Source organism: Mastigoproctus giganteus, chromosome 10 (genome assembly GCF_048544385.1).
Source record: "Mastigoproctus giganteus isolate SK-2022 chromosome 10, ASM4854438v1, whole genome shotgun sequence".
Taxonomy (NCBI): domain Eukaryota; kingdom Metazoa; phylum Arthropoda; class Arachnida; order Uropygi; family Thelyphonidae; genus Mastigoproctus; species Mastigoproctus giganteus.
In genome coordinates this window covers 51080867-51094808 of record NC_143584.1, presented here as the reverse complement: position 1 = coordinate 51094808, position 13942 = coordinate 51080867, and the positions used below count along the sequence as shown (strand labels likewise).

The following is a 13942-nucleotide window of genomic DNA, read 5'->3' as shown; positions in this document are numbered from 1 at the left end:
TAAGCACAGGGAAGCTAAAAATGAAAGTAGGAATATGTTATAGGTCTAATGACTCTGAGGAGTACAACGAACAACTTACAGAGAAATGGAATGAGCCAGTAAATCAGTATGTCTTATAATAGAGGATTTTAATTTTCCAGATATTGACTGGAAATCGTGGGATAGTCACCCATGGACTAGCAAGACTTGTTGATTTATTGGACGACTAGTTTCTGCAGTAGCAGGTTAGAGAGGCAACAAGGAAGTAATACTCTTGATCTTATTATCAGCAATGATTACCCATGCATTAAGAATCTGCAGATAAATGAACCACTAGGTGGCAGTGATCACAGTGTATTGATTTTGCGATTTATTTACAAGATATAACTACGATAAAGGGTAAAGGGGAGGGTTTTACAGTGATCTCAGACAGTTTTTAAATTCCATAGGGTAGGATCAACTAATGATGTTGCCATCAGGAAATTCTAAATGGGAAGCATTTAAGAAATTATTCGGCTTTTCAGTTCATAGAAGCTACTCAGCTTTTCATACCAACTAAGAAATACTCTTCAGGGTATAGGCCTAAATGGATGTCAGACGAACTGACGAAACTCGTGGCAGAGAATAAAAATGCATAGGATGCATATAAATAATCAGGCTCAACAGAAGCTATGGTAGATATAAGTCAAAAAGGAAGTCAGGCAAGCGATGGCGGATAACGGGAAATATTTGGCGAAGAATGCAAAGAAAAATAGCAAAGACTTCTTTATTTACTTAAGCAATAGAAGGAATAGGATGAATCAAATTGGCTCACTCGATATCCATGGTTCGACTGTTGATGATCCTGCTCAGGTTGCTGACAAACTGAATGAGTATTTTGCATCTACATTCACAGATGAGGAATTATTTAGGGAAGGTGATACCAGAAGTTTACCAGAGAGCTAAATGATTTTTTAATAAATGAGAGGAAAGTGGAAGAGAAATCGTGGAAATTAAACATAAGGAAGGCACCCGGGATGGATGAGATCTATCCAATTATATCAAGGGAGGCAGCGAAAGAAGTAAGCAAACTCTCAGCATGGATATCAATTATGAGAGCATCCTTGGATTCAGAGGAGGTCCCCGCGGATTTATAACGTGCGAAAATATTCCCAATTCACAAACGGTGACAAGATTAATTACACACCTGTTAATTTAACTTCAGTTCCAGATAAAATAATGGAGTCGCTGTCAAAGAAGTAATGCAGGATCATCTAGACAAGACTGCCATTATATTTCAGACACAGCATGGGTCTGTTAATGGGAAATCTTGTCTGACCAATTTGATTGGATACAATGTTGTGGTCAAAAAGGAGTTGGATGCAGAAAGTAATTTTGATATGATATACTTGGTTTTCGGGAAAGCGTTTGATACCGTTGCACATAAAAGACTGTTGTACAAATTGGAGCAGTTTGGCATGAAGGGCAAGTTGCTGCTACAGATAAAGGGATGATTGAGTGGGAGACGACAGAGAGTGATAATCAATGAACGCTGCTCTTCGTAGACTAATATTTTTTGTGGAGCCCTCCCCCAGGGTTCGGTGTTGGGCCCATTGTTGTTTTCTATATTTATCAGTGTTGTTGGTGAAGGCATATCATGCTTAATATCGAAGATTCCAGTTATACAAAGGTTTTATAGGGTCGTAATTGAGAGGAAAGGCAGTATGCTACTGCAACAGGATCTAGAAAAGTTATGAAGATGGGCTAAGAAAGGGCAAGTGAAGTTTAACATTGACATATTCAAAGTACTGCATATACACTGCTCGAAAAAATTAACAAAACAAAATGTTTTTCGTGAATATTTTACTGTGAACAGTGTCCCCGAAGGATATTTCATATAATGGGCATTCAGGAAATCGAGTATCCAGTAAAAATTGGTCTGCCGCCTTACAGAGCCGCACATTTTGCAAGTTACTCTTGCCTATAAAAATACCGATTGTGACCACATCACTTCATTCCCTTTTTAGGCTGCTCAGTGGCACATATCCAGTATCAGGATGGCAAAAATCACCGTCGTTTCTTTGAGATGGCGGACCGTTGGACGACTTGAAGCCAAGAAGCCGCAGGCTCATTAGCTTAAAGCAGCGGTTCCCAAACTGTGCGCCGCGGCGCCCTGGAACGCCGCGGGATATTTTAAATTTTCGAGGAAACACAGTGATACGCGACATCTGTCGATCACAGCGCGAACTACTAGCTCGAGGTAGTTCACAGTTTCAATATTACTTATTAAGTTGTTTGGACCTAACCACGAAACCTAGGGAAACCTTTCTTTTACCTAGGGGCGCGGTGAAAAAAGTACTGAGACATGAAGGACGTCGTGAACTGAGAAAGTTTGGGGACCTCTGGCTTAATGTGTCACGCAGTGTCGTCTCGGCACTATGGAAGCAGTTAGAGGAGACAGGAACCATTACAGGAAGAGCTGGCCAAGGTAGCCCGAGGGCTACATCAACTAGAACAGACCGCTACGTGATTCGAACAGCAAGATGGAACGCTACGATGTCCTGTTCTCAGTTGTCTCATGCCGTCAAAAGACAGCTGAGAAGTTTTCACCTGTGGCCGCAGGTGAAAGGGGCCACAGGTAAGAACACTTCCAATCTGACTGTGTTAAGAGGGCTCAATTCAACTGGGCTGTACGCAAGGAAGCCAGTAGTTTGTATTCTATTAACCCCAAACCACCGCAGAGCTAGTCAAAACTGGTGCCTTGAACATGTGAGTGGAGCTGTGACAAATGGGATACAGTTCTGTTCTCTGATTAATCCCGTTTTAGCCTATAAACAGATTCTAGACGCAGTTTCATCTGGAGACAATGAGGAATGCGGTACCATCCCACCAATATCAAAGAAAGGGACACTTACGGGGTAGGCGGTGTTCTCGTTGGGGCAGAATAATGATCAACGGCTGCACCCCTCTTCATATTTTTGATAGATGTACTGTAACTGCGCAGAGGTACTGAGAACAGAACCTCAAACCCTATGTGCGACTTTTTAGGGGTGCGCTTGGCCTAGATTTTCTTTTCATGTACGACAAAGCCACTGCACATAGAGCTCAAGTGGTGGCGAAATATCTTGAAATTGAAGATATCCAACGATTGTCTTGGCAAGCACGATCAGCAGACTTAAATTCGGTCGAACATGTTTCGGACACCTTTGGGCATCGCACTGAACGCGGACAGTCAACTCCTCAGCACTTGGTGAGCTAAAGTTTGCGCTGTGGTAGAATGGGATTTTATTGCCACAGAGTCTTATAGACACCCTTATATTGGTCATGGTTCACCTGTCAGGCCTGTTTCGCAGTTTGAGGGGATCATACACCATATTGATGTCATATGACTATATTTTCGAGCATCTCGTATCGATTTCGGTAATGTGACCCTTTTGGTAATTCTTATACAACCCCTATAAATGTCCCTTATAACTGTCCGAAGTCTCTCGCTGTCTCCTCCTTTCATTGTTATTCTATGGTACCCCGCCTTACCAAATTTTGCCCCGTTTCATCGCAAGCAGCACGAGTTACACCTTGTTTTCTACGTGGTCTGTTAATTTTGTCAAGCAGTACAGGCAGCAGTAACCACAGAACAATGTATACCAACTGTGTGGTACTACACTCAAAAATTCAAACTATTACATTATGGCCACTCGTAGTTTCTTACATATACCCATCTATGTATTATGTCTGCAAATTGGTGTGTTCTCTAGTCTATTTGCCTGTTTTACTGGACGAAAAAAACCCAGTTTCTGGTGGAAAAAACTTTGCTATTTACGCCTGAGACCGACTAATTCAGACACGGAGTGAAAAAAGGACATTAAAGTTCCTCTCATCATCGACGGGATTCGAACCCGGACCATTTCCACCCGGTGTGGGGAGGACGGTGACGGTGGGGGTAATTGAAGACGGATATGAAGTTCACTGAGCAATGTATACAGGCCGCAAGGGCAGATCATGAAGATTTGTCAACGATATATAGAAATTTTGCTAGCAGGGAGAAGGTGATTATCCCATTGTATAAGGCAATGGTTAGGCCACATCTTGAGTACTGTATACAGGTCTGGAGGCCTCATTTTAGGAAGGATGTAGAGCTTCTGTAACGAGAACAGAGAAGGGCAACGAGATTGGTGAGGGGAACAAAGGGATGCTCTTACCAAGAACGCCTTCAGTTCTGCAAATTGCAGCGTCTGGAGTCTAGGCACCTGCGAGATGATCTGCTTAGGTGTTTCAGGCTTTGAATAGATTGAGCAAGCTCAGTGATGATGGAGGATTCTTCCTCTTGCTCGGACTGCACACATGAGGGGGCAAATCAACTGAGGAAGGACGGTTGCAGAATAGATGTGCGGAAGTTTGTCTTTAGCCAGCGGGTAGTTGATTGATGGAACAAACTTCTATCTGCTGTTATTATGACTATTGAGAGCTTAAACAAATTCAGTGCAGAACTACACAAGTTATTGGAGGTAATTAATAGCTGAGATGGGAAGTGCCGTTTTTTGTTTTTTTTTTTAGTTGATGCTGTACAAGCTTGCATTATTTTCCACTACTAATACTAATGCTAAATTCGGAAAAGCTGAAAAATGGCATTGATAAATGCAAGGCACTGAATTTGGGCAGCGGTAATCTTAGAAATAATCCCTCAAGTGTAATTTTTCACTTGTGAAAAATTTAAATTAGCATTCATAAAGGCACATGATGCAAAAAAGCGAGCTTATATAACACAGCCAAAAAAAAAAAAAAAAAATTCTCATTTCACCCATCCATTTGCTCCAAATGTTTCTCTAGTTTTGCTTTGAATATGTTTAAGCTATCAACTTCTACAACGACAGATGGAAGTTTGTTCCAGCAATCAACCACCCGCTGGCTAAAGGCAAACATCCGCACATCTATCCTGCCACTGTCTTTCCTCAATTTGAATTTATGACCCCTCAGGTTCTTAATCTGGCAAACGGAAGTATCCCATCAGCATTGAGCAAGCTCAAACCATTCAAAGCTTTATACACCTCAATCAGATCACCTCGCAGATGCCTAGTTTCCAGACCCTGTAATTTGCAAAACTTTAGCCTTTCTTCATAAGAGCAACCCTGTGTTCCATTCACTAATCTTGTTGCCCTTCTCTGTACTCGTTCCAACAGCTCTACATCCTTCTTAAAATGAAGCCTCCAGACCTGTATACAGTACTCAAGGTGTGGCCTGACCACTGCCTTATACAAGGGGATAATCACCTCCTTTTCCCTGCTAGAAAAATTCCTGTCTATCATCTCTTGCAGATCGTTTTCTGAGCGGTGCGGACGGTCTCTGGAAGAGACCGTTTGCACCGCTCAGAAAACTTTATATCTGCCTGCACAATTACTCCCATGTCCTTTTCATTCTCTACCACTGTCAGTATAGTACCACACAGTTGATACGTTACTCTTGGATTACTGCTACCCATATGTAGTACTTTACATTTGTCAATGTTAAACTTCATTTGCCACCTCTCAGCCCATCTGCTCAACTTTTCTAGATCCTGTTGCAGCAGCGTACTGTTATTAGTGTCATTAACAACCCTGTCGACCTTCGTATCGTCTGCAAACTTGGACATTAAGCCTGATATACCATCATCAATATCATTAATAAATACAACAATGGACCCAACACTGGACCTTGGGGGACTCCACTAATAACATTTGTCCACGAAGAGCAGTGTCCATTGATTATCACTCTCTGTCTTCTCCCATTCAACCATCCCTTTATCCATATAGCAATTTGCCTCCAATGCCACACTGCTCCAATTTGTGCAGCAGTCTTCTATGTGCAACAGTATCAAAAGCTTTTCTAAGATCCAAATATAGTACTGTATATGATATCAAAATTATTCTTTGCATCCTATGTGACCACATCATAGTATCCAATCAAATTGGTCAAGACTTCCCCTTAACAAACATGCTGTGTCCGAGCTATAACTGAAGTCTTGTCTAGATGGTCCTGCAGTGTTTTTTTAACCAGTTTTATTAAAACTGTTTAATTATTTTATTAATTGGTTTATTAATTGATTGGAAATCATAAAGCTTAATTTGTTGCACAGTATTGTAAATGCAATAATAAAATAATAAAACTGATAGTAAAAAAATGAACTTTAAAAAGAAAAAAAAAACATCAACAAATGTAACTCGCAAAACACTTTATTTCTATTTGGAATTTCTCCGAACAATTTCCAAATAATTATGTTTCAATAGTCGAAAGGCATGAAAATCTTTACAAGAAGAGCTAACTTTTTTTACTCTGGCAGCTTAAAATTGACACGCTAGGTAGCTAAAATTTCTCTTCCAGAGACCATTAAAAGTACACGTACTCGTTTCAACACTGGTACCCTTCCCTCGAATCGAAAGTAAAGAATGGTTCAGTCAAAATTTTAGACTATCGAACCGCTAAGTTTAGAGAACTTTATTAAGTGTTCCATAAAATTATAATTTTAATAATTAAATGATAAGGAGATAACTACTTGTCACATATAGTAATCACAGAAAAAGAACAAAAATTCAATTAATTTAATAAAAAAAAAAAAAAAATCGAACGTGCCGGAAATGTATAATTTACTGTGCATTAACTAACTCGTGTTATATATTGTACTATTAATTTGTGATTAATAGTATATTTTAAATTTCTAAATATATTTTTTTATTTTAAAATGTTAAAATTTAAAAAATAGTTATTACATTTTTATTTTTCATGAAATTAATTCTTGATATTTTTATAATTTAATATTGGAAATATTCTTTTGATATTTTATTATTTTTTTTAATTTTATGCACACATAATATTCTGTTTATACTCCAACACAACCAACAAATCAGACGAGTTTACAGTACAACTATCCATTTTGACAACACAATCATGAATCGTATTTAGCAGTCGCATAAACTCGAACCACACTGAACCCAAAGCGTATACTGACAATTATACTGATGTGCTGACAACTGGGCCAGCACTTGAGTAATAATCTGAGTAATAATCACAGGGCAATAATCACAATAAACACACCTGGGTAATAATCACAGAGCGACATACAATACAATAAAACTGCACTGAAGAAGTTTCTTGTATAATAACTAATACTGCAAAACCAATCTTTTACTTTCCCCCCTATGGATTTTTAATTTCTCAAATGGCCCACAACTATAAAAAGATTACTCTTAGAATACCTCTCAGCCTGGCATGTGACGGCCAATTTCAATTTCAAAATATAGACACATAGAAGAAAGAAAAACACGGTGCACTTTTCTTTTTTCCCGCATATTTCTTGAAGATTTCTCGTGTTATCCCTAGGAATACACCGCTTAAGATTATAAATCAATGTTGTTTATTCGCTTACCCTTTGAAACGCGTTCTAAAACGATTTCGAAATTAAACTACAGTACTCTTCTTTTCGAATACATGTTTATTTTATTTACTGCAGGGTGGTTTTTAATTCATCATACTATTTATTTTCTTAAATTAAAATAGAGAAAGGTTTGGAGGCTCCTGGAGAAATCTCCTCCTGGAGATTTCTCCAGGAGCCCTTGGATGAAATTTTTAATAATAGAGTAGTGTCTAACAGCTACCCTAAGCCGTATAGCAAAAGACTGGCGTGGCCTCCAATGTCAGCTGATTTAAACCCATTTGTTTTTTATCTTAGTGATTATCTGAAAGGAGAGTGCTTCAAAAGAATCCAAGAACCATTCTTGCGCTGAAGAAAGCAACTGAAGTTGAAATGTTTTCTGTGTCGGAAGAAATTGGAATATGTTCTTCGCAACTTCATACTCCGACTACGATACATTATTGATAAATGTGGAGGATACACTGAGATTGTTGTGGCACGAATTTCTAACATTGATAAATTGAATGAAATAACTCTTTATTGTATATATGAATGTTTAGTACACGCCAGTATACAAACCCAATCATGGCTACAAGCCAAGGGTTTATTCGTTATAAAAATATAATTCAAGTGTTACTTTCTGTTTGAAAACAATATTTTATATTCTTCTAATGAATAAAATGGTATGATAAATAAACAATCACCTTATATATGAACGGTTATTCACATGAAAATATAAACTTCCGTTTATACTCTGGGCGATAGAAGCCAGAAAAAGTTTACTTCATTGTCACATGATACATACGATTGTAAGCAGAATAGAAAATCAGCTGCGCACCTCTTAAAACAAATATGAATACCCGGGAAAGTGTGAGTTTCGTGCTTATTATTCTCCCGATTTTGGTTTCTCTGACTCGGGGCCGAACTTGCCTTATTTGAGAGCAGAGAAGCTTCATTAAGTGGCGCAAGCGTGCCATTAAAACTTTCCCTAAATGGCGCCCAGACCACCTGGAGAAAATGCCTGCTTCGCTCACCCTTAATCGGATCCTGATATAACCAAATATAGCGGGTTTCAGAATTAATCTAATTTCACTTTTACCATTTTTTTTTTTTTTTTTTTTGGTTTGTTTGTTTTCTGAGAGAAGTGGGGAAGGGGTTCCGACTTAGATTCGTAGTACACTGCTCAAGAGGTGAAAGCATAATAATTTATTGATTCAAGAAAAGAGTTTGGGTGATTTAGTATACTCTTTTCATTTCACAGATTCTCATGATATTCTAAAAATTCATACCTAGAGTCTGTAGGAACTACAAAAATTAAAACTGATTGCTAGAGACTGTTTCAGTGTGCCAGATCGCGTAGGCATCGAAGTTGTCACGCATCACAGCTGCAGTCATTGAGAGGATAGGCTAAAAGCGTAAACAATGCTTCTTCGCTTCACGGCTCCATTCGCGTGAAATTTTTAGAATGTCCAAATACGGCCACAGCGGACCCATTTCAGCTGCTCAGCATGCAGACATACTCCACGGACTTTAGCTCTTTTGACAGCTGAGGGATGAAGTTACCAAATGCCGCTTGGCTTGTTAGGAACCGGAGTTCGGCGAGAGGTAATTTTATTTACTCTTCTTTTACTATCTTATTCAATTCGCGGAAGAAAAACTAATTTAATTAAAATTTATTGCCTAATACTTGCCGAAACATTCTGGTTTCAATCAATTTACTCAATAAACTGTTAAGATGGCTACGAATTGCATCAAATCAAATAAAATGAAAGCATTTATAAAAATGTCATATTACTAATTTTGAAATCTAATGCATAACGGCATAATTTAAGATTTTCATCTCTAAATCAAATATTTAGTATTTCGTAAGATGATAACTTAACGAACATATTTCCAAATCAGTCGTGCTAATTCAGAATGTGTATACATACCGATATGTTCACGTTTCATTTCAATTAAGCATATTTATATTAAAAAATGGCTAAATGGAACTGATTATAGTATAAACAGTTTCATTTATTTTTTATTATTCTTATATTTTCTCATAATTTTACAATTTGGCAATCTCTTTTTCTCGCATCTTAAAAAGATAGCATTTACCTTTCAAGGCGATAGTTACTATGGCACGTGACTGTAATGGCGCCACAGAGTATTATCAGAAGCGCAAATATTACATTAAAACATACGGGATTATTTTGAATAACTACTACTGAAATACTTCTTTCACTCTGACTGACCGCAATATACACATGCCAAAATTCTCACATATACAATCCAAAGCTGGAAAAAAATTAAATTCTAATAATAAATTCTGAAAAAACAGAGTTGCAATATTATAACTCCCTTCATACATACATTAGTCTTGACAAATCATGTAGTGGATAGCATATAGACTTCATACCAGGCCTGCTTACGAAAATTGCTCCAAAAATTATCGCATCAATACCTAATCGGCATATCAATCACAAACTAAACTTATATAAATAATCCGTGTTATATTTTTATTCTAAATCATGGCATAAAACTGCATGCAACACTTTAAGATTATAAAACAGCAGACGGTCAGCACACAGAGAAAAAATATCTAAATAATAAATACTTTAATGTAATATATGTCCCCCTAGCGTTCAACTAACATCGTAACTGTAGACATTATCATTCAATTTTAACGTTTTATTTTCATTTATTTATTTTATTTTATTTTTTATTATTTCCTACTTTATCAGTTTCAAAAGTTCGTTGACGTCGCTCATAAAAAATTCCTCTATTTTTACCTAAACAGCATATTCTGGAAAGACTTCAAAAATTTTATGCTGAAAGGTTAAAAAAATTGTTTTCTATAAAAATATATAACAGAAAACTGTTTTGTTGAATTTAGTTCATTTTCATTTTATTTCTATTTTTCAACGGACAGTCGGGACTGAAATTAAAATTTTCTACAAAACTTCATAGAGATCATAATGACTTCTCACAGCGTGACTGATCCATAGGTAAAGCTCATTGTTTTAAATAGTGGTGGCACTTTATATTCACAAAAACCATTTATTTTGTATATTTTACATCTTCATTTACATACCTACTCAATATAAATTAATATGATCATATGAAGTTGGGCTCATTTTTAAATCTTTCAAATTGGGGTTTGTTTGTTTTTTTTTTTTTTTTTTTTTTTGCAAATTTAGAGAGCTCTGGATATGTCTCTGCTAAAATTTGCATTTGCATTCTTTATGAAGCATCTTATAATAAATTTACGGATCATGGATCATCCGAAAACCTTTGGATGATCCTAATTATTATTTTTTTTTTAGTTCCCTTGAATGATCATAATTATTATTATTATTATTTTCAGTTCCCTTGATTCAATCATCACCTCCAAGAAATTTCTGAAAACGTTTATAGTGTCACTGAATCAGTTACATTTATTTTAACTTCTGATCGACAACCAGAATTGGCTTCTTAAAGACAAATATACTCATATGTAGGTCTCGCTATTATTATTAATTGTGAACACTGTGTATAATATGATGTAAACTCGTTACCAAAATTTAAAACTACCATGCTCTATCACATATTTGGTAACCATAATTATTATTCATATCATTCTTAACATCGAAATCCATCTCCTAATCTTATTGTATTCACTGTATCTACTAATCTGTAATTTTACAGAAATCATTTTTTCATATCTTGAGGAAGTGCCAGAAACTGGCCTATGAGAATGCCACTTTACTGAAATAAATAGTTCAACCAGAAAAGCAAGAATGAAAAAATATTTGTTTGCTCTGTTCCAAAACTAAGACCAACTATTATTTAACTTAAGAAAAATAACAGTCACTGCATTAGGAAATTATTTCAAGTGGATATAATCTGAATATCGACAAATACCAGCAATTTTGAAAAATTCCGTTAGTTGCATAAATTTGACTTTTGCATTTAACATAAATTTGAAACGTTGCTAAATAGCATTAATACTATATATTAATATTCTTCAAAACGCTCTTCAAACTATTCAACTCTTGAATAGCTTGAAGCATCAATGCATTCAAACAACGTAGTAATACAACTGTGTAAAATTAATATATATTGGGTTCTTTAGCCCAAAAAAATGTTAATAGTTTATCTTGACAACTAACTGCCAATCTACTAGTCGAACTGGATTCTATATAAATTGAGCTGGTTCACTTACATGTAACGAAAAAATTTAGGCGCGGCTAGAAAGTAATAAACGAATTCCCATTACGTACCTGAAAATTTCAAAGTAATGGATGCTGTTCCTTCTCCCCTCCGATTTTTCACTATGACTTTATAAACTCCTTCATCATCATCGCCAACATCATCCAATTCCAAGGCTATATTGTAACGATTAGCACCAGCGTCCTTTATCCAGAAACGAGTTCGTCGGTCAGGAATTACTTCACTATCTCCCCTGAACCATAACACATCAGGTTTGGGCTTACACACCACTTGACACTCAAAAATAAGCTTTTCACCATCTTTTTCTTCTCTTAACCGTGGTTTCTGAATAAATGTTGGTGGAAGTTCATCCGAAGCCATACTGGTGGTCTTAACCTTAACAGCATTAAGTATTGAACACGGGGGGGAGCAGGAATGTCCGCGCCCGAATAACAGGAGATCGTTGAAATTTATCGAAGTAGTGTGAGGAATCACAAACAGGGAATAGAAAGACCAGCTAGAAAGGACAAAACCACTTTATATCCAAAGGAGCCGTGACGTCAGCCTACAGATGGTGGTACTATCGTCTGGTGTCCATCACAGGCTCTAGCACCTGTCAGCCAGTGTTTTCACACCAATCTTCGAGTAGCTCTATTTTCAATGCACGTTAAATGATAGCAGAGACTGTTTGGGATCGCTCTGGATGAATGGCAGGGCGGAGAAAACGAGGTTTGGTAGTCAGTGGGTTGAACGTTGCATGTGTAATCATGTCGGTATCTTTCGTGTTGAGTAAATAAAAGCTCGTTAAAACTCGGATTCTTTTTCTTAAAGTTAATGACGTAATAAACGAATGTCGAATGTTGGTCATTATAAACACAAAATGATGACACTGATGTACGACTTGGCAAGTAATCCTATTTCAACACAATGACGGTAAAGATGATTCTTAATTAGATGAAATTTTTAAGATATTTTAACTCCGGCGGAAGAAAATTCCGAGAGAGAGAGAGAAAACAACTGGTTGTACCAGTGGGAAAGGGAGTCATGGTGTCTCTTTTATTAATTGCTTTTCTCCTTTTTAGTAGACAAAGGTGTTGTTCTTTCCTGTCAATTTGTTATCACTAGCTTAATGTACCTTGTTAAGAAAATGCAGCTGTTTCTCGTTAAGAAAAGTGGTTTTCATTAAGTACTACTCATCTGTACTGACAGAATGATTGGTGCCCTGTTCGGCTCATCCAGTAAGCTATGTTATAAGAATTCTGCCTCTCTTTGCAAATGAAGAATCTTAGAGGCGACAATATTTTCTTAAAAATAAGGTGTCATTACACAAACAAAGAAAAAATATCTCTGATATTATTTTGTGAATGTATTTTATTTTAAAATTTGGATGTATTTCTTCATCACTGCTAGAAATGGGTACACCATTATTATTTCGTTTATTCATTAATATTAATAAAATTTATATATGTAAATAATGAGAATGCTAATATTTCCACCTAACTAGAAACGATTTTATAAAAAAAAATAAATAAAATAAAACCCAAGGTGCTCAATACAGTATAAACATTTAGATATTAAGAAGAGAAAAATTTCACAGGATTCGCTACTTCCACTGAAGTATTATTATTGGTAGTGTGATATTTTTTTGTTTTATGAAAATTGATACTATACTGAGCACGCTAACTTCACTTAAAATCAAGCAATATTATGTTTTTTTTTTAGTGTAAAATCGTTTGATTTTAACCAAGATTATTTTTAATTATTATTATTTATATTTTTTATTTTTATTAGTTTTTACTATTTGTATTATTTATTTTTATTTTATTTATTTATTTTTATTAGTTTTTACTATTTGTATTATTTATTTTTATTTTATTTATTTATTTTTATTAGTTTTTACTATTTTTATTATTTATTTTTATTTTATTTATTTTTATTAGTTTTTACTATTTTTATTATTTATTTTATTTTATTTATTTTTATTTATTTATTTACTTTATTTTATTTATTTATTTACTTTATTTTATTTATTTATTTTTCATTTGTATACATTGAAATTAGATCATTAAGGGATAATATATCAGAAGCTAATGAGGAAATTACAGTTGATCAAAGAAAGTGTAACGTATTACAAGTATGAACACTCCTCCCGTTGTACTAGACACCCCAATCCACAAGTTCTACTGGGACTGTTCCATGATAACGGACAAGACAATCCCACACAAACAGACTGGACATAACCCTTGTCGACAAGAAGAAAAAGGCTACTTACCTGATCGCACAGCGGTGCCCATCACTGGCAAACTTCAGAAAATCCACGAGGAAAATATCAGGAAGTACACAAACTTAAGAAGGAGATCAAAGCGATGTGGCATATGGAACAAGTAATGACCATCCCGATAATTGGGCCAACCACTGGTATGGTACCAA

General features: G+C 35.9%; 1 protein-coding gene across 1 annotated transcript in view; it reads right to left on the bottom strand.

The window, feature by feature from the left end:
- LOC150079033 (twitchin-like) overlaps positions 1-12016 on the bottom strand; it is a 2795346-nt gene extending 2783330 nt beyond the window's left edge. Inside the window, exon 1 of the mRNA XM_090382361.1 lies at positions 11584-12016. Within this exon, the coding sequence (XP_090238487.1) occupies positions 11584-11893 (310 nt within the window). The 5' untranslated portion in view covers positions 11894-12016. The remainder of the gene's footprint in view (positions 1-11583) is intronic.
- Between the last annotated feature and the right edge of the window lie 1926 nt (positions 12017-13942).